At 41.9% G+C, this 22,290-nt stretch overlaps 1 protein-coding gene across 1 annotated transcript; it reads right to left on the reverse strand.

The window, feature by feature from the left end:
* Positions 1-3,522: 3,522 nt before the first annotated feature.
* cacng8a (calcium channel, voltage-dependent, gamma subunit 8a) lies at positions 3,523-22,130 on the reverse strand. The gene is made up of 6 exons (XM_056264165.1): positions 21,926-22,130; positions 19,291-19,579; positions 11,312-11,539; positions 7,117-7,200; positions 5,929-6,069; positions 3,523-5,422 (listed from the first exon to the last, which is right to left on the reverse strand). Exons 2-6 carry the CDS (start codon positions 19,319-19,321, stop codon positions 4,635-4,637), a joined length of 1,272 nt encoding a protein of 423 aa, XP_056120140.1. The 5' UTR covers positions 19,322-19,579; positions 21,926-22,130; the 3' UTR covers positions 3,523-4,634.
* Between the last annotated feature and the right edge of the window lie 160 nt (positions 22,131-22,290).

Consider the following 22,290-nt stretch of genomic DNA (forward strand, 5'->3'; position numbering starts at 1 on the left):
CTGGCGACTTGCAGCGACAAAGTCGCGTGTAGTGTGAACGGGGCTTTATGCTGGTAGGTCACGTGATAATGACAGCAAGGCGAATGTATAAGCTACCGATTACATTCATACTACACACACTCATACTTTATAGAACATACTTATTTTGCGGTCGTGAAGTAATTACTTAATATAAAATACAAAATAATTACCTACTTATACCATATACGTTCCTACTCAAGAGAGTATTCGATTTTGGACACAGCCTTCGGCAGTTAAGCAATGTAACTGAGCCTCTCAGCCTTAACTGTCTGAGAATGTACTACATTTAATGAGGAACTAACTTCGCTACCATTAAAAGTAGGTCACATGACGAAAGAACATACCCTTTTAATGGTAGCGAAGTTAGTTCCTCATTAAATGTAGTACATTCTCAGACAGTATGCAATTTTGGAAACACCAATGACCTAAAAGCCACAATAAACAAACTTGCATTTTATTGGCTCTTCTTCATCCTTTTGGTCTTGATGAACCTTTATACTGACACCTGTTGGTGTGGATGCATGAAATTTGTTTAACTTTACACATAAGCTGTTTGTGTATTTCTGTGTAAAATTACGGTGGCCGAGAGAGCTCAACGCGCTGCAACTGAAGAAAACACATGTAAATAGAAAAACACCCGCAAATTAAGAAAACATCTTCATCGATTTCACAACACACGTGTGCTCCAAATACTCACAACACAACCAAATACAGAAACGAGCTGCAAAGGTTCACAACACAACCAAGTACAGAAACGAGCTGCAAAAGTTCACAACACAACCAAATACAGAAACGCGCTACAAAGGTTCACAACACAACCAAGTACAGAAACGAGCTGCAAAAGTTCACAACACAACCAAGTACAGAAACGAGCTACAAAGGTTCACAACACAACCAAATACAGAAACGAGCTGCAAAAGTTCACAACACAACCAAATACAGAAACGAGCTGCAAAAGTTCACAACACAACCAAATACAGAAACGCACTACAAAAGTTCACAACACAACCAAATACAGAAACGAGCTGCAAAAGTTCACAACACAACCAAATACAGAAACGCACTGCAAATAGCCCAGACCAAAACGGAAATGTTTCCAGGGGACCGCAATAAGTGACAAACCCGGCTGGGACGTGCTTACAGCTCAAAGTCTACTTGATTTTATTTTATTTATTTATTTTTTTAAATTTAATTTGCAAAACATAAAGAGATGACATGTTTATGACATAGGCCTACAACTTTGTATACAATATACAAATGTATTAGAGAAATGTATAAAGAACAATGACCTGAAAACTAAAATAAATAACTAAAACTGAAATAAATCAATAAAAAAGATAGACAAAAAGAACATGAGGGAAAGATGTTAATTTATAAACCAGCTACATTGTACAAATGTTGTAATGTTATGTTTAAATAAGTTTCATAAGAAATGTTAGGTAATGCAGGGTCCAAAGATGAGATGGCAAGTTTTAAAGTTGAGACACTCACACACAGATATCGCATATTTTAAAAACTTTTTTTTAATAAAAAGTATATGTTTTTGCAACAGTTTTAACAGCAAAAATATGATTTTTTTTCCTGGTAATAACAGCAATTCAGGTGATGGACACCGTGTTGCGTTGTCATGGGAACATCCCAGGTGAAAATAATGAGAAAATTACGTTGTCTTTCGTTGCTCCCTTCATCAAGTGCGTTCCAAACGGCTACACAAGTGCCCTGCTCACTCCAAAGTGACTGATGTACTGATGAAGATGTTTTCTTAATTTGCGGGTGTTTTTCTATTTGCATGTGTTTTCTTCAGTTGCAGCCCATTGATCTCTCTCGGCCATCGTAGTAAAATACTAGTTTTATAATTATTTTTTTATGATTATTATTATTGTGTTAATTGTGTGATATGTGATTAAAGTTTGATCCTGAACATAGTTTCATTGAAGATGAGTATTTTATTGCTGCTGTTAGTGGGTTGGACAGGAGCTCTGTTGGTGCTGATTAAAACTGTAACTCAGATTGGTGACAGCAGGCACGCAGGTGACATTTTATTGCCTGACACTTCTCTGAAATATATGTAGGAAGCCTAAGACTAAATATCTGTGTTGGAGTGAATGGACAAACACAGGGCACACATAAATGAGGCCCCTCAGTCAGCTTTTTTTTTGTTTTTATAAAAGTGAAGTGACACACTAGAGAATTGTTTCTTTCAGTCATGTCCTTCCCTGGAGCAAGGCGCAGGCATTAATGCGTTACTTTCTTTCATATTACTCTATTTGTGTGTGTGCGTGTGAAAAATGCATGTCTCCTGAAGGCTTGTGAGGGCACTGGGCCGACTACCTACAGCATTTTAAGGCCTTTTGAGATACTTCATTTTGGCCAAATTCAAAGGGAGCCTCTCCAGAGAAAGTGACCCCAGAATGCTGAAAATCCAGGGAAATACTGATTAAAAATATATTTCATAAAATAATGTTCATAACTGAATTCATCTCACTTATTTGTGTATTTTTATGCTTGCATGCTATTAGTATTGCTTCGTTAGCTTAGCCAAATGCTATTGCTAACATCAAGGAATGTGTCCTTTACAATGGGTGCTTCTCATTTCTTATTTGTGCATCCTCGTTACCTTTCCTCGCGTCTTAGCTCCACCCCCTGTAGGATGCGAGGGAAGGCTGCAAGGAAAGAAAAGGAGGACAGAGGAATCGAATGAAAGCTTTTTTTTTATACATTGGAATACTTGATAACTCGAGCGTCACTTCACAGCATCATCAGCAGCGCTCAAAGGATCTGCCCTTATGTTGTTGAAGTTTGTTTAATTAAGAAATAAATAATAATAAAGCAAGATACCCTGTTGAAATATGTGAGATGTGTGGTTTATATAAACTGCAAAGGTAAAGTATAAATTAAAAGGATTGTGACCGTTGTGATTGTGCGGGGGAGGAGAATTGATACGTGCGTCACGTTTAGTCGATACAACTCTTCGGGAAAGGATACACCTGTGTATCCTCGCTCATGACTCCACTGGAAGCCTCCTCACTCTCGATCCTCGACTCCTCGCGGTGAAATTAGAGAATAGAGATGTCCTTCAAGACGGCTGAGCTTGATTGGTTTCCGGGTCATAGGATGGAGGACGGAGGAGCAAGGAGACGAGGAGGTAATATTGAGAAGCACCCATTGAGTTGCTGTCTATAAAAACATTTCAAATGGTCTTACGAATTTTCTTAAAAGACTATGTGGGTTCCCTTTAAGGGACGTCAGCAGTGATGATCATAAAGGTACTCCATGTCTTCTTGGATACATGTTTTTGTACTCATCCCATAGTTGTAGACTGGAAAATAATGAATTAATTAGAAGAAGGATGTTTCTTTGTCATGTAGAAATATATGTGTAAACTGTGGAGTATCAAATCCCCCTCTAGTCCCCTGGGTCCTCCCTTTGACCCTTCTCTGTCATCCTAAATCCATCCGCATGAGCACATACAGGCAATGTACACAAAGCCAAAAGGCAGAGCATTATGAATATATCATATATTAGATATGAATCATGCATACAAAGTTACAAATAAACATGAAAATAATGCTGCAGTCAAAACTGCTAACAGTATGCACACAGATCTGAGTTTTAGACATTCATAGAATATATCATATTTTATTTTACCAAAAAAGTTTTTTTTCCACACACACGCACACACATTTTTATATATATATATTTATATTCATAATATACTATGTATTTAATTGATTTTTTTGTCTTTTCTGGTGAGGTTTTTAGGTATACGTATTGCTCCCCTGGAATGAATGCCTTTCACTTCTGTATTCTGTCTCTTTCTTTTTCTCCTTTTGTCTCAAAAGCAGTTCATTATATTTGTTATCCCATCGTAACAATATTAAGACTGTTAATATGATAAATAAATCAAATATATTTATATGAAGACTTAACTACTTGTACACTTACGGTTACTATGAAAAATTCCACAGATCTAAATATTATTAATCTTTGTAAAAACTAAAAAAAAATTCATAATAGTAATAGTCGTCACTCTCGCAGAATTAACACATGCTTGACACTGAATGACATCGTGAAATATTGTGTCATCATGTGCAAGAAAAAAAATCACAGTTTAGTTCATCATTCGAAAGGAAATAAATTAAAATGGATACTTGTGCAAAAAAAATAACTTGATAAAAATGTATAATGTTTAAGTTAACTCAGCAATAACAATTACCATAATAATAAAAAATAAAAAAAACAACAACAACTATATTGGAATGCTAAATAAGTTACAGGAATAACCTGATGATAAAGCACTGGAATAAAAAGAGCTTGAAGAACCGAAATATCACCATCACACACATCGAGTATTTCAACATGAATCAATAAGAAGTGCGGATGGAATTCTGTTACTCAAGTCACCATGTTCAAAAACAGAAATGGAGAGAAAAAAGAGGATGTATTGCCTTCTTGTTCACTTCTTTGTCGTCTTGTGAGCGGACCTTATTTCGTTTCTCAGCCCTTTCTTGCTTGTTTTGTCTCTCCCATTCTCCCACTTCTCACCTTACTTGCAGTTCGTGTAATCGCTTGTTTTCCCCGTCGCTCTCTTCCCTCCCTCCTCGAGCCTTTTGTTACACAGGTGTTGTTCTCCTGTTGAGAGTGTTAGTGTTTGAACTGTCTCCTTTTCCAAGTCGATCCAAGGTTCCCAGCCCTCGATCCCTCTCCATGGTGGCAGAGGAGCCGGCGGATAGCGGCGGCTGCTGGGGGCCGGAGGAAGATGAGGTATTGAGGGTGGCGTTGGCCGACGCGGCCAGGTTCGACTTGGAACGAGAAGGCAGCGTTCCCGTCATGAGCGCTCCTCCTTCTCCCTCCTTCGTCGGAAAGTAATTGTGCAGCTGGTAGAGTGTGGCACGGTCGACTGTGCCGTACATGGGTGGCTCCCCTTTCCTCCCCAGCGTGTACATCGATATATCTCCCATTCCTCCTCCGGTGTGTGTATGTGGATTGGGAAGCGTGGCTACCGAAAACGGCGGTGGGCCGGCGGCCAGGGGCGGGCCGAAGTTCTTGGGATCGATGGCAGAGGTCGGGGACTGTTCGCGGGAGCGGGTCGGCTCCGCCGTGGAGCGCGAGCTGGAGCGGGAGGAGCGCCGGCGGAACCGGTATCCCGGCAAGCGTAACACAGCAGAGGTCGTGCTGCGGAAGAGGTCAGTGCGCGAGCGGCAGCGCAGTTCTTTGTTGCGCTCGATGTAAATGTTGACAGCCAGCACGCCTACAACTTCCGCCAGGATGAACGACAGGCCGCCGAAGTAGAAGGACCAGCCGTAGGAGTAGTGCCACTTTTTGTCCTCGTCCTTTTTGGGGGAGATGTCGCTGAGCGCTGCAGAGATGTATACAATGACACCTATAATGTTGCTCAGGCCTGTATTAATTCAAGACAAAATGGGAGGGGTGGGGGGGTTCTGTTAGTTATCTTTAAAACAAAGCAAAGACTTAAAGAATCTGGAGGGAATTCACTTTTTAAATATTTTATATTTGTTAAAAATATTTTAACCTTTTAAAAATAAAAAAAGACACATAGTAAGACACTGAAATCTACGGAGCCCCAACAGGGACATGGTGAAGAAAAAAAATATTAGATGGGAAGAAAAAATATTTTGTAATGCTTTTGTGTTCTCAGGCAATTGTTTTGAGTTCCCCCAAGAAATGCAAACTTGCTCGGGGGAAAGCAAAACATTTGCAAGGGAACGCAAAAGCATTGACTTGTTATTATTTTTCCTCCCATCTTGTATTTTTTTCCACCACCATGTCTCCTTTAGGGGCTCCGTAGAAATCTGACACACAAAAGTGTCACAAAAGTTTTGTGAATTCACCTCATCACAAATGTCTAAATTAGGATGCTATATGTGTCATAATGAGAAATGTTACCTGCCACTACAAACAAAATGCCTGCTCCCAAAATGATGTGTCTTTTGGTCTTGTAGAACCGACTAGATGCCACACAAACTCCACCTAGCAGCAATAATATGGCACTGAGGATAGGAAATATACTGGAGGCCCTGACTACACCTGATAAGAGAAGAAAAAAAATGGCACAAATGAATGTTCAAATTTATTGTTTTCCCCATACACTGTAAACCCTAACGCTCAAAATAATTAATTGGATCATGTGGCGAGTGAAGCATGAGCTTAGTTTGAGAACAAATATATGTTAAATATTTTATATTGTTTTACTCATTTATAAAGAGCTATACTATGCTAATGGTATCAAAGTATTGTGTTACCAATTAGCACGGTAGCATTTATTGAATTAGCTAGATAAAGCTAGCCAGTTCTTTCGAGGGAACTCGAACTGCGTCGATGTGACACATTGGGGAACGCCCCCCAGCGTAGCGCCTCTGAAGCATGAATGAAACAAGACCAATCATGATTGGTGTTGCGTCATGACATAACGTGTGACGTGAAAGCTTACAAAGCGACGCCGGCACACACAACCATCCACTTTCTGTTCTTCAGCAAGCGCTCTCTGTTGACGTGTCTGTCTCATTTGGTGTTGTCTTTCTCAAATATTTCACACAAGCATCTTTATATATATATATATATCCCTTCGCCACGCCTCCCCCTGCTTGGGAGCGACTTGCTTCATCACAGAAGCTGACGCTTGTGTGTGCCGGCGTCCCTTTGTAAGCTTCCGTGTATGCCGTCACATGTTACGTCATGACACAACACCAATCACGATTGGCCTAGTTTCATTCATGCTTCAGAGGTGCTACGCTGGGGGGCGTTCCCCAATGTGTCGTATCGACGCAGTGTCTCGTTCCCTTCTCAGGGAACAAGGGTTACAGTCGTAACCTGAGACGGTTTCAATTACTAAAAATATTTAAGTTGAGAGTTCATGATCCTTTTAAGTTATGTTTAGCTTACTCAAATATTTTTAAGTTAAGAGCAATAAAAATATATGAGTACAAAAATAAAAATCCGCAAGTTCTGCTGACTTAAACTTAAAATTTCTTAACTTTTGCCAACTTATTTGGTTTTACAGTGTACCCCTATATTCAGAATGCAAACATCATCTTATGTGCCAAAAACATGCACAAATAAACACTCTTGACTCACGTAAAAGGTACTCTGCAGCATCCTGGTCATAATCAGCATCATCTGGGAAATGATTAATCTGGGAACACACTCCTCTCTTCAATCCTAAAGAGAATGAGAGAGAGAGAGAGAGAGATAGAGAGAGAGAGAGAGAGAGAGAGATCCTTCAAAATTGTCACCATATTTTCTGGTTTCTGAACAAACTAAATAAAGTAGCACTTCAAATAAAAATGGACAAAAGGCCAAACGAAAAAAAAAGGGTCTGAATGAAGTTCAGTCAAACAGTCGGTGAGGTGTTTTATTCTAAATAGATTCAGAGTAGATGGCTGTAAGTCACCAGAGGTCAAAGGCGTCATGCGGTGCTCTCTCTCTCTCGTGTGATTTAAACTATTCATTTTAGACAACATGTTGGTGCACTGCATATTCCCAGTGTCTTCCACTGCTTGCTCGTTCGGTGCATTTGTCTCGGAACCTGGTGAGGTTTATCCCTTAGTTCGGTTTGTTCAGCAGAGATCACCTGAACGAGATGGTTTTGGCCCGATTCATAACGAACTATAGGGTGGTTCGGTTGAGGTGAGAAAGCAATCCGACCCAACGGACCCCGTTATTTCTCTGAATAACGCAAATTTACGTGTAGGCCTATGTACAGCTGGCTAATCAGAGGTCTGTAATCTGGGTCTGTATAAAATGACTGTAGAGAACGATGAAAGGCTGTGAAGGAAAGGTTGTGCGGAAAGCCCTTATATGGAAATGATTTGGGCGTGTTTTATGCAAATGACTAACCTTGTCCACATGGCCGCTCATTTAGACTACTCCAAATTCACTAACATTAGAATGAGATTAAGAACCAATTCATGTGCGCACGCATGTGTTGTGAATTAGGCAGAGGTTTTTCGTGAGAAGTTCTCCTGTGCGTAAACATACAAGATAAAAATATTAAAACATATATAGTGGAAATCGGAGCCACAGCCATGTGGGGGTAGCGCTCTGACACATAGCGCAGTGACGCTTCGGCAACCTGAGTTTGAGTACCGGCTTGTGGTCCTTTCCACAGTCCCTGTCTCTCCTTGACTGTCCTATCCAAAGGTAAAAATTTAAAATATAACTTAATAATAATAATAACAAAAACATATAAAGTGGACAATGAAATTTTGTAATAAACCCTATTAATAAACATTTTCCTCAAAAAGCAGACTAGTTTACGCTATATAACGCAGAGAACAAATTAAGTGAGCAATATAATAAGTCAAAATGACTGTTTTGTCTGGTTTGATTATTCTGCAAATGCAATGAGCACTGCAGGCACCTTTGACCTGCAATGACTCATCACATAATCATAGCCATTGACATGTACTCTTCAGGTTTCTAATGCAAATGTGGAAAAAAATACAGCCCATGTTTGTTTAAAACTTCTCTTGAGACCTGGCTAGAGCAAAGGAGGTACTGTGTACTGTTAAAGCAACTAGCTTAAAGTGAATACCCCACATCGCAGAGCCCAGTGGCTAAATGGATCTGGAGGCAACACTTACCACAATGCCTTTGATAACTTTACAGTAACCCTAAAGCTAGACAGTGAAATCAGTTTGTGTTAGGGTTCTGACTGGTTTTTGTTTCTGTAGCGCAGCAGTACTATATCACCAGCATGTAAAATTATCCTGATACTAAAAAATAATATACACTCACCGGCCACTTTATTAGGTACCCCATGCTAGTAACGGGTTGGACCCCCTTTTGCCTTCAGAACTGCCTCAATTCTTCGTGGCATAGATTCAACAAGGTGCTGGAAGCATTCCTCAGGGAGTTTGGTCCATATTGACATGATGGCATCACACAGTTGCCGCAGATTTGTCGGCTGCACATCCATGATGCGAATCTCCCGTTCAACCACATCCCAAAGATGCTCTATTGGGTTGAGATCTGGTGACTGTGGAGGCCATTTTAGTACAGTGAACTCATTGTCATGTTCAAGAAACCAATTTGAAATGATTAGAGCTTTGTGACATGGTGGAAGTAGCCATCAGAGGATGGGTACATGGTGGCCATAAAGGGATGGACATGGTCAGAAACAATGCTCAGGTAGGCCGTGGCATTTAAACGATGCCCAATTGGCACTAAGGGGCCTAAAGTGTGCCAGGAAAACATCCCCCACACCATTACACCACCACCACCAGCCTGCACAGTGGTAACAAGGCATGATGGTTCCATGTTCTCATTCTGTTTACGCCAAATTCTGACTCTAACATCTGAATGTCTCAACAGAAATCGAGACTCATCAGACCAGGCAACATTTTTCCAGTCTTCAACTGTTCAATTTTGGTGAGCTCTTGCAAATTGTAGCCTCTTTTTCCTATTTGTAGTGGAGATGAGTGGTACCCGGTGGAGTCTTCTGCTGTTGTAGCCCATCCGCCTCAAGGTTGTGCGTGTTGTGGCTTCACAAATGCTTTGCTGCATACCTCGGTTGTAACGAGTGGTTATTTCAGTCACTGTTGCCCTTCTATCAGCTCGAACCAGTCTGGCCATTCTCCTCTGACCTCTGGCATCAACAAGGCATTTCCGCCCACAGAACTGCCGCTCACTGGATGTTTTTTCTTTTTCGGACCATTCTCTGTAAACCCTAGAGATGGTTGTGCGTGAAAATCCCAGTAGATTAGCAGTTTCTGAAATACTCAGACCAGCCCTTCTGGCACCAACAATCATGCCACGTTCAAAGTCACTCAAATCAACTTTCTTCCCCATACTGATGCTTGGTTTGAACTGCAGGAGATTGTCTTGACCATGTCTACATGCCTAAATGCACTGAGTTGCCGCCATGTGATTGGCTGCTTAGAAATTAAGTGTTAACGAGCAGTTGGACAGGTGTACCTAATAAAGTGGCCGGTGAGTGTATATATATATATATATATATATATATATATTTTTTTTTTTATATATAAGTGAATCAACCTGCATTAGGTTACACCATATAGTAATTTCCTGTCAGGAAGAAAAAGATCCTTTGGAAACTAACAATGTCTCCATGTCTGTGGAAGCAGACGGCCAAAATTTTAGCGCAAGTTGACACATTGGTAGACTGCAATCTTGAAAAACTTGTTGAAGCTAATTGTGATCACATTATACAGTTTCAATGAAATTTGCATCTTTAATACTTGCATTATGTTTTAGCCGTTTTGTAAAAGTAATAAGGCATTCGAGGCCAGGCTACTTTGTGAAATAGCCTTTATTATTATTAACAATCTTTTCAGCATTGAATGATAATTGTTTCTTAAGCCCCAAATCAGCATATTAGACCGATTCCTCAAGGATCATGTGACACTGAAGACTGGTGTAATGATGCTGAAAATTAAGTTTGTCATCACAGAGATAAATTACATTTTAAAATATACTAAAACAGTAATAGTTATTTTAAATTGTAATAATAGTTCATAATATTACTGTTAGTGTTTTTACAGTTTTTTTTTATCAAATAAATGTAGCCTTCATGAGCATAAGAGACTTTTTTCTAAAACATTAAACAATCTTACCTCTATCCCCACCAGCTTTTTTGATAATTTTTACAAAAATGTCATGGCCCCCAGAATATTTTGTTGTATGAATATCTGAACATGCAATATGTCAAAAAAAAGAAGAGATCCTCTGCTTTTAAACAACAACAACAACAAAACATTTTATTCTAGCTTCATGCATTACTTTTCATCAACACTTGAATGTGGGTAAGTTTCATAAAAAAAATCGTGAAAATTGCAATGCTTTTATCGCTTGTTTCTGCTCCTTTTTTGCCTGTGTTTTGATCCAGAGATTCTTTACTCTTTCAGAAGATGCGTAATAGCACCTCCTACTGTATAGCAGTGAACACATGGAAAGCCGGAAAATTCCGTCAATGGCGGGGAAAGAGTTAATGACCCCAAACATGTGGTTCAGTTATGGTAATAAATAAAATGTACTTAAAAAAAACATTGCACTAGAGCACTTGAACTGCCCTGCAAATAATGTATATTAAGTGGCACTGATCAAAACAGAGCTGCAACAAATGAAATGTTAGGCCATCCAGACTGTATAACACAAGCTCAAATCCAACCATTTTCCTTTCATGAATCACTTATGCAAACTGCACAGGTGGGGACCTCCTTCATGCATCATTTCCCCCTCACATACATCCATCCATACATGACCCAATCCATATCTTCGCCCCCACACACAAATATAGCCGTTCACTTACCTTCCAGGCAGCAAATCCTCCAGAGGCCGGAGTGGGTGAGAGCTCCAGGATCCTTCTTGTCCTTGTTGTGTGGGTCATCCTGAGAGGAGTTGGCAGTGCTGTTGCAGATAAAGGCCCGAGCATACAGCCAGTAGTCCGTGCCAATGGCCACGGTCATCAAGGCGAAGGCTGCGAATGCTCCCACAGTGGTGAGAAGCACCTGAATTCCCCGCTCGCACCACACCATGGCTGGAGTCATAAACAAAAACACAGCTGTGGTCAAACGACGAGGAGATAAGAGAGTGTGAACAGGAACCCGAGTTTAAGTGGAAACAGTTAAAAAGATGGGTATGAATAAAAGCATAAAGAAAAATTGTAATCAGAGCCCAAGGTTACAGGAAGAAGTAGATGAGATGAGTGTGTGATCCTGCTGAAGTGTTGGAAGCTCAGTTGTTGAGGACATTTTGAACCCAGATGCACAAATTGTCATCAGTGTGCCCAAAATATAGGTTACTAAGATCATGAACAAGAATGCACATTTCAGAATTTAGTATAACATAAAAAACCTTAAGAGCCAAATATCACAATACAATGCAGAGGCCAGAGAGGTCATATCTTTTAGACCATAACCAAACTGCTCATAGTCCCATTGGGAATGTATAGTTGCCAGGCAGCTATTGTGAACAGTCACGAGACAGTTGTAATTGAGATTTCTTTGCATGGATAGATCTTTTATATGGAGCAATTCAAGCATGTTGATATGGACAAAACATATTTAGGGCTATGGTCCATTGCTTTCTTGTAGTAGAACATTAGATTCTTTGTTATTAATAAAGCTAAATTAATAAAGCCCCCCCCCCCCCCGGAAAAAAACCCCAAAAAACATAGCTGAACCAAAATCCAAAAAAAATCACAAAAAAATTCCCATACTGTTGCCTTTGGCTTGCTCAGTTGGGGATATTCAAATTAAATGACCCATCATACCACTGATCAGCTTTACCAAACTGGGATGTCTTTTCCAGTAAAAAACAAACACTGTTAAGTTGTTTTGATTGATACTGTGAAGCAGCTTTGATACAATCTGTATTGTGAAAAGCGCTATATAAATATATTTGACTTAACTTGACTTGACTATATTAAGTATGAGTACAATCATGTAACCGATATTTTATGTTTAATACAATGCTTATTTCAGTAACAATGATAATAATAAGAGTGAATATACATGGCCATCATTTCTTAACTACATACTATCAAATCGTCTCCTTTTTTGTTCAAAATTGAAAGAAAAAATTGTTCATTGACATTTTAAGGGTACGTTTACACGACAACGACATGCTTAAAACGGAGAAGTATTTCCTTTGAGTTTTCCGCGTACAGACGACACCATTGTCAAAACGATCCCCATTCACACAGATCCGCGAAAACGACTAAAAACCCTGTATTCTGCTGCCAGGCCATTAGATGGCGATGAAAAACTATAGACTGACCATGTAATCCACATGTGCGTGACTTCATTGTCTTCAGAGATTCGCGTTTTTGTAGTTTACACGGAGACCGATTTCAAAAACTTGCACTTTGAAACCCGTTTTAAAAAGTTTGCGTTTTCAGGCACCCAAAATCCAAACTGTAAAACCTGACGAATGTGAGCGGTGAGGACCAGCCTACCGCATCACAAACGTCTTGGAGAGAAACCCCAAATAACAAGGCTTTAAAGGCCGCCATACCCCTCGTAGAGTGAGCTCTGACCACCAAGTGACACGGATGGTCAGAGTACTCGTATGCAAGTGAAATAGCCTCGACTATCCACTTACTAACCGTCTGTTTAGAAGCAGGAAGACCCTTCTTAGGTGATCCAAAGCAAATAAATAACTGGTCGGACTTTCTCATTGAAGATGTCCGATGAACATAAGTATCCAGTGCTCGCACTGGACACAAGAGGTTCAGCCTTTCCTGGTACGCAGATGTAAAAGGAGGAGGACAGAAAGCCTGCAGCACAATAGGCCTCGGAATCAAGGTCGGCACCTTAGGGACGTATCCCTGTTTCGGATATAAGAATGCCTTGACCATCCCCGGTGCAAACTCAAGGCAGGTGGGGGAAACCGAAAGGACCTGAAGGTCTCCAACTCTCTTAAGGTAAGAAATAGCTAGCAGAAAGATAGTCTTGAAGGTAAGAAATTTCTCTGAAACCGAATCTAAGGGCTCGTACGGAGCCCTAGACAGGCCTTCTAGTACTATAGCAAGATCCCAAGCTGGCACCTTAGTGCGAGTTGCAGGCCTCAGCCTCAATGTGCCACGAAGGAAACGTGTAATCAGGGGGTCTCGACCCAACGATGTACCCCCCACCAGGGCGTGGTAAGCCGCAATGGCCGCCACGTAGACCTTGAGCGTGGAAGGACATAGACCTGACGTAAAGCGCTCCTGCAGGAACTCGAGTACTGTGTTCACAGAACAGTTAACTGGATCCCACTGATGTCGGTGACACCATACAGAAAAAACTCTCCATTTAAGCGCATAAAGTTTCCTAGTAGCTGGAGCTCTGGAGCTTAGGATGGTCTCAGCAGCCTCAGCTGAGAGACCACTCTCTATGAGTTGGGCCCCCTCAGAGGCCAAACCCACAGGTTCCAAATCTCTGGTCGAGGGTGAAATATTGTGCCCCCGGCCTGAGACAGAAGGTCTCTCCTGATCGGGATCTCCAAGGGAGGACCGTCTAAGAGATGGATCAGGTCCGCAAACCAGATCCGACTCGGCCAGCGTGGTGCTACAAGCAGTAGGCTTATTCCGTACTGGCGGACTCGTTCCAGAACTCCTGGGAGCAGAGCAACAGGGGGAAATGCGTACAGACGTAGCCTCGGCCACGTCTGCACCATAGCATCCAGCCCCAGGGGGGCTGGGTGAGTAAGGGAGAACCAAAGTGGACAGTGCGTCGTATGCTGAGACGCAAACAGATCCACCTCTGCTTGGCCGTAAAACTCCTAAATTTTCTCCACCGCCTCGGGGTGGAGTCTCCAGTCCCCTGGCCTCAGCTCCTGCCTCGACAGGATGTCTGCCCCCATATTCTGGTCCCCAGGAATATACACTGCCCTCAGGGAGAGTACCTTCCCCAGAGACCACAGGAGGATCTGGTGCGCCAGTTTGCAAAGCGGACACGACCGCAGACCCCCCTGACGGTTCAGATAAGAGACCACTGATGTGTTGTCCGTTCGTACAAGCACTTGATGGCCCCTCAGGTCTGGGAGAAACTGTCTCAACGCATTGAAGACAGCCATCATCTCCAGGCAATTGATGTGCCACGAAAGATGATGACTTTTCCACAGACCCTGAACCGAGCGGCCTTCCATTACCGCTCCCCAGCCGGTGAGGGAAGCATCTGTCGAGATCGTAACACGATGGCAAAGAGCTCCCAATACCGGACCCTGGTTTAAGAACCAATGTTTCCTCCATATAATTAAGGCACGAAGGCACCGCCGCGTGACCTTGATCATACGAAGTGGGTTTCCCCTCGGGGAGAACCCTCTGGTCCTTAGCCACCACTGTAAAGGTCTCATGTACAGCAGGCCAAAAGGTATCACGTTGGACGCTGCCGCCAAGAGACCCAACAGTCTCTCGAACTGTTTCACAGTGCGTGACTGGCCTAGCTTTAGCTCTTTGGTGGCTGACAGGATAGCAGCTACACGAACGGGCGATAGAGTGGCCCGCATCGTCACTGAATCCCATACCACACCAAGGAAAGTGGTTCTCTGTACTGGAGAAAGAACACTCTTCTTGGCATTGAGCCTCAACCCCAACATCTGCATATGAGCGAGAACGACACCTCGGTGCCGAACCGCCAACTGCTCTGATTCCGCCACAATCAGCCAGTCGTCGATGTAGTTCAGAATACGTATGCCCTGAAGCCTGAGAGGGGCTAGAGCTGCATCCACGCATTTCGTGAACGTGCGGGGTGATAAAGCTAGACCGAAAGGAAGAACCCGATATTGGTATTCTTTGCCCCCGAAAGAAAACCTTAGGAACTTCCTGTGCTGAGGGAGGATGGAAATATGGAAGTAAGCGTCCTTCAGATCTATCGTGACAAACCAGTCCTCGGATCTGATTTGAGTCACGATCTGTTTGAGTGTCAGCATCTTGAACTTGAGTTTCTGTACTGAACGATTCAACAGACGAAGATCTAAAATGGGACGCAACCCCCCATCCTTTTTTGGAACAATGAAATAACGGCTGTAAAAACCCGACTCTCTGTCGGGTGAGTACACCTGTTCTATAGCTTCCTTTGCTAACAGGGCCTTTACCTCTTGCTCCATTACCAGAGCCTGCTCGGGATGCACCACTGTGGGCAGCACCCCGTTGTAACGAGGAGGACGAGAACCAAACTGGATTCTGTATCCTTTCTCTACAATCTGCAGGACCCAATGAGAAATATTCGGCAGAAGCTTCCACGCTGCCAGAAAATTTACTAAGGGAACCAGCCTCTCGAGGCTGGTCTCTGGTGTTATGGAGACAGCCAATTCCGGAGCCTGAAACATAATGGCAGGAACTACCTGAACTGGCCGCTCTAAAGCCCCCCTCAGAGGGCGCGAAACCGATGCTGTGCCGCAGCATAGCATCAGCGACTCGCTGGAGACCGCTGCGCCCTGAAGCACCGAGGGTGGCAGGGTTGGCAGAACGGGCTCGTGAGGACCCCGAAATGGAACGGGCACCGTATAATGAGGTGTACACCGCTCTATTTCGGTCGGGGCTGTCCTCACAGGCCTGATGCATGAACATCAGGACCTTTTTTTTTTTCTGAGCCGAAGTCTTCTTCGCCTGAAGAGCGGTCCTCAGATCCGGCTTCGACTTAGAAGACTTCGGCTGAGAGGGTTGCGTCTGTCTCCAGTTTCCACGTGGAGGTGCACGAGACGCAACACTCTCTTTCTGATGCACACGATATGATGAGCTTGATGGCTAGGGCTGCTCACGCCCAGCAGCCCCAGGGGGCTGGACACGGCGAGGGATAAACTTTTTGAAAGCGTCCGCTTGCTTCTTTGATTCCTGAAATCTCTCGACGACCGTGTGGACTGACCAAAGAGACCAGAAGGTTCAAGCGGAGCATCTAACAAAAAAGCACGATCTTTTTCTTTAATCTCCGAAAGATTCAACCATAAATGTCTCTCAGTAGCTACCAAAGCTGCCATAGACCGCCCAATTGCTCTGGCGGTCTCTTTAGTAGCCCTGAGAGAAAGATCGGTAGCCCGACGAAGTTCTCGAATATCGTCATGACTAACTCCCTCACTATTATCCAGATCCCCCAGCAGGTCAGCTTGATAAGGCTGAAGCACTGCCATAGTATGCAGACATGCTCCAGCTTGACCTGCTGCCGTATAAGCTTTGCCCACTAACACCGACGTGGCTTTGAGCGGTCTAGTGGGCAAAGCCGAGGCTTTCAGAGACGATGCGGGACCAGGGGAAAGATAGCTGGCTAAATTTTGTTCCGCCTGGGGCATCGCCTCATAACCATACTCTTTCAGCCCTCTAATTCTTGAATAAATATTAACTTGAGGGCTGAAAAGTCGTGATGAGTATGGTTTATTCCATGATTTAGAAATCTCATTGTGAAGATCAGGAAAAAATGGAAGCCCTCGTGGTGGAGATGAAGCAGTAGAAGATAAAAAGCGCTCATCTAATTTACTCTTAGGACGAGCGCCCCTATTATCAGATGGCCATTCAATCTTTAATTTATCTACAGCCCGCGACATAACATCCACCAGCTCATCATATGCTGGGGAAATAAATTGTGAATCTCTTTCCCCCATGTGTGTGCTTTCACTCTCCAAACTCATAGCATCGACCATCGAGGAAGAGCAATGAAGTAATGGAGGGCTCTCTCCCCGGGCGGAAGAAACCGCAGAGCGTGCTTCCGACACCGGGGGGGAGCACTGGATCTTTCGGGTAAGGAAGGAGAAAGAGCCCTCGGACCCGTCTCCAACCCCTCCGAAAGATCCTTTTGCGATCCCCAGGAATGCATTCTCCGCGCTGCCTCGGCAGACGCGGGTCCTGATCCCTGCGGATCGCGAGCCTGCCCACTCTCTTTATCAAAGAGTGACAGGCGAGAGCGGAGCATGCGAAGCGGTAACATCTCACAATGCTGGCACTCAGCCCCCTCGAAGGCTGAGACCGCATGCTCCACTCCCGAACAAATGACACAAAGCTCGTGTGTGTCCCCACCCGTTAAATAACGCGGGCAGGGAGAAGCACACTGTTTGTACACTTGTTTAGTTTCCATCCTTTTCCGCAACAGACAACAGTAAATAGACAGAGACAAAATGACACAGATCGCTTGCTGAGACACAGAAGCTAATGCCGCGTTGCACCGGATGTGCTCTTATGCCTTCCTGGTCATGACGTCACCCGCCCGTGACGCTCATTCTTTCCATTGGACTAGTTGACATTGATGCTCAGACGCATTCACGCTGGGGGCGTTCCCAAAGCGTCGATGACGCATCGCGAGTTCCCTCGAAAGGGAACGCTGTTGTAGTGTAAACGAACGACCAAAAAGCATATTTTTTTTTTAAGATTTTAGTTAAAAATGGTGTCGTGTAAACAGCCCCTAAGTCTATTAAGTATTTGTTGGAGAGGTTTAAATACACCATTACAAAATAACATAATGAACCCAAGCATGAAAATCCAGCCCATCTTTTCAACATTTTTACAAATACAAATATATATTTTTTACTAGATTAGCTTGACGCAGAACAAAACTCGGCACTATCTATATACAGTCTATATATATATCATGGTACGGACAGTTCAGATTCAGTACATACAGTCAGACGACGAATACAGTCAGTCAGAGGCGATCCACACTCCAATCCAGAAGGGGGCGTGGATGGTAATGCTGTTTGTTAACCGTCAAAACAGGAAAAAGAGCAGAAGAAGAAGAGACGATCTATGCACCAACCCAAAATAAGAATTCAGATGACACGCAAAAGATTGCTAGTAGCCTCTACGCTGAGTTTCGGTTTATTTTTGTGACGCGCTCCACAAACTTCATGGAAAGGAAACTGAGACGGCAGAAAGCTCATCCTGTTTTTCTTTATTTTACAAAAGCGCAATGTTTTGTTTTTATTGTGAGCGTACACAGATAAAAATAGACCCTTTACAGTTTCGAATGATGTCTTACTTTTTTTCTGTAATGACCATAAATGACACAGTATTTTAAGTTGTTTTCGCTGTTTAAGTTGTTTTCGCCAATTTGTGTCGTGGAAGTCTCACTACTACAGTCCAGTGATGAAATGGAAATGTCCTGGAAATGGGAAACCTCTTGTGCCTCTTCACTCGCTGTCTCCTCGTGGAAAGGTGAAGAAGGTTCAGATGTAGATGCCACTTTTTCTCCTTCTCGCTCATCTTTCCGTGATTTCTTGAAAAAGCGTAATATTGAACTTTGTGCATTCGTCATTGTCACCACGTTAATGAACTCTCAAGCGCAAAGAAATTTACAGTGTAGGCTACGCACATCACGCCGCTAATGAATCAAAATCAAACCAAGTTCGAGATATTACAAGTTTGAATATATATATATACACAAACACATATACAGTATACACACACACACACACACATATACACACACACACACATATATATATAATGTTTCAGTACAATATAACATGTCTTCGTGATCTGAAAGTCTGTGGACAACGGTGAACTACGCAATTTAGCGCCATTGTACAAAAATATTTGACTGCTCCACAATTGACCAATCGAGAATTCCAGATAGAGAGCTGAGTAATAAAAGACACAGTGAACTCAAACCAAGCATAATGCATGAACTATAAACTCTTCTGGAACATCTTAAGATGTCTGCAAAAAAGTTTCCTGATAAGACAACAGTAAGCTGAAAATGATGCTGTCATACAGTGGAACACATTGAGACTCACTCAAGAGCATTTCACTAAACATGATGACAAGCATTAGACACGGTGGTCTCAGCACAGCACTGGCGGCCATTAATGAGATCCGATTACCTGGAGGAATGTGTCTTCCCTTCCCATCCATCCCTGCAGCTCTCCAATCCTTGTCACTGAATATTGTGCCGACCAGAACGTCCAAGCAGCATCCATCGACTGTTATCCCTCGCTTTTTCTTTCCCCCCTCTTTCACGCACCCCTCTGCTCACTCTCTCTGTCTCTTTCTTTCTTTCTTTCTTTCTCTCTCACCCTGTCTCCTGCCCGTGGGTGGGTGTAGATTTTCTAGGTTTCGCTGCTTTTCTCCTCTTAGAGAGATTTCATGGCAGGAATCCTACTGCTTCTCCTCCTGAGGAGAAACAAGAGAGAATAGAGAGACAGAACATGTTTAAGGTACATGCTGGAGAAAAACAACAGCTCGAGAGTGTGTAAGTGCCATTAAATGATCATTATCATGACACCAGTATGGTTTACGTGTATTTCATCCAGACGTGCAGTGAACCTAGATGGTTACATCGCCCATACATCCGCGGGAAGAGCAAGGGATATGCAAGGGATATATAAAGAAAAAGAGAATAGAGAGAAAGCAAGACAGAGCGTGCGCCATTCCGTCACCATGGCAACAGCGCATTCTGAAGTCGAGAACAGAACAGGATGGTGTGTGTGATGTTGGTGAGTGAGGTGATGCTAGTGTGTGTGTGTGTGTGTGTGGGGTGGGGGTGGAGGGTTGGTGATATTCATCATAACATACCTAGTGATTTGCCAAACTCTGGACTGTCATGGATGTTTAGAAATGCACCTGGTGTGTGCTTTCGATCAACACTCTTTTCTGACCGTGTGGTGATGCGGTAATGACATGCACAGCGAGGACAGCTGATCTGTTTCCCCATAACGAGCTCAGACTCTAATAGGCAGTTACTTAGAGTTCTGTTCTGTTCAGAGTCTTGTGTCACTCTTGCTCATTCTCAGAAACAGGAACCCAATGGTAACAAACACCACAGCCAGACACACAGAAAGGAAGTTACACAGTGTTTAGGAACAAAATAAGTTAACACAAAAATAAAAAATAAAAACAATCCTCCAGGAATATACAAATGAAAGGTTCTCATGCACACTTACATTCATTTAAAATGATTTTAAAAGTTGAATATACCCTGGTGAAAAAAAAAACCCTATAAAAAAATTATAGTAAGCACAATAAAGCATTAATTAATTATTAATAATACTATTATTACTATAAATACTATTATTGTTATTATACCAAATTCAATAATTTAATTTATAATGTAAATTTATTGATAAAATAATAGATGCACAAAACTTTCGGTCTCTTTTATTGAAAATTGAATATTATGCATGTAATGAATTTAATAATAATAATAATAATAATAATATGTATTATTATTATTATGGACAATTATTCCTGTAATATTTTTAAATATATATATTTTAATTTATATTGTAATAATAATTAAAAATGCATGCAGTTTTCGCACACAAAACTTTTAGTCTCTGCAAAGATCCTAATAAAATTGTCACTCATCTTAAATATGATGCTTATTTTATATTACTATTACAATGATAACTTCAAATGTAGTATTTTACTTCTAATATAAAATACGTAAATAATATAAAATACTTTGAGGCACTAAACAGCAGACCATCCTCTGGTCACATATTACACAAGTTGAGGAGAAAGCTAGAGGTTTAATGATACATATGAATGAACTTCTCTTGGTCACTAATGGCCTCCCAGCGCTGAAACATTCACATAATATGGCAACCATGTGTCATGTCTGATAGGACTACAAAGGATTCAAGCCTTGCAGGAATGGTTCGACCTTGCTTATCTCATACAACAGGAGGAATACATACAAACCTCTTCAGTAATTTCATTTAAACTTCACATGCAGCCAGTTCCCATTGCTTACATTATTGCTGTTGCCACATATAAAGCATTTAGAGCAGTTAAAAGTGACCAATTTTTTAATTAAAAACACCATATAAGCACCAGGAGACATTTGCATCTTTGGTGTGAATGAATGAATGAATGAAATGAGAAGCATCAATGGTTCTGATGTGGACTTACATTTGTTATTAGGCTATATAATATACGTGCATAAATCATGTAAATCACCTACATTTTTCAAGTAAAAGTGTCAATTAACATCATAACCCTTGGTTGTAAATCAGTGCCATGCACTAGTGCAACACGTAGTGATATTGCAGTGCCAGTGCCAAGCTTCATTCGATTAATGATTTGTTGTTTTGGTGCTAAAGGGAATGATACAACATAAAACCAATGAATGATTTCCCCCAGCCATTAAAATGACTGACAGATGTTTCTCCCGAGACCGTTACTAGAAGCGTTCAGTCCGCGCGCGTCTCCTTTGAGCGCTCCTCTAGACGCTCATGAAAGGACTTACAAATTTCACAATATTCACAAACAATCAAATATAGAAACAACATAAAACACGTTCGTTAAACATAAATGATACAAAAACTGACTCGAATGAATCGCTAAACAATCGACTGAAGCTTCCACACGTCAGTAAACCGACCAGACAGCGTCCGTTAAATTTCACGATTCATTTCTGATACTATGTAAGTTAGTCTGTAAATAAATCTTAACGAATCTATTTAAAATATTACCAGTCGTATAAAATTGTAAATGGTTGATGCTTTTTCGCCTTACCTTTGCAGTTTAGACACGTATCCCTGTTGCTTTTTGGTCGTAATTCTTTGAGGCGGTTCTGGAGAGGCGGTGAACGAGGGGGCGTTAAGAGACAGTTGTGCTCATATGAATAAACGATGGTGAAGCAGGAATTGTTAGCCGACAGGACTTGGTTAATATTGATCAAGAGACAAATCACAGTTCTCTAGGAACATGTCTGAAGGATGACAAACCCGAACTAATAGAACAAATGTTATGGATTCTGTCAGAAGATGAAGAATGGACTGATTGTGGCTGTTTGACCATGCCTAATATTTAAAAATGGGACTAACGTTTATTATTATTATTATTATTATTATTTAGTTACTTGACACACACTTTTTCAT

The sequence above is a fragment of the Rhinichthys klamathensis genome, unplaced genomic scaffold, assembly GCF_029890125.1.
Source record: "Rhinichthys klamathensis goyatoka isolate OS25496 unplaced genomic scaffold, OSU_Roscu_1.1 h1tg000217l_1, whole genome shotgun sequence".
In the NCBI taxonomy this organism is placed as follows: Eukaryota; Metazoa; Chordata; class Actinopteri; order Cypriniformes; family Leuciscidae; genus Rhinichthys; species Rhinichthys klamathensis.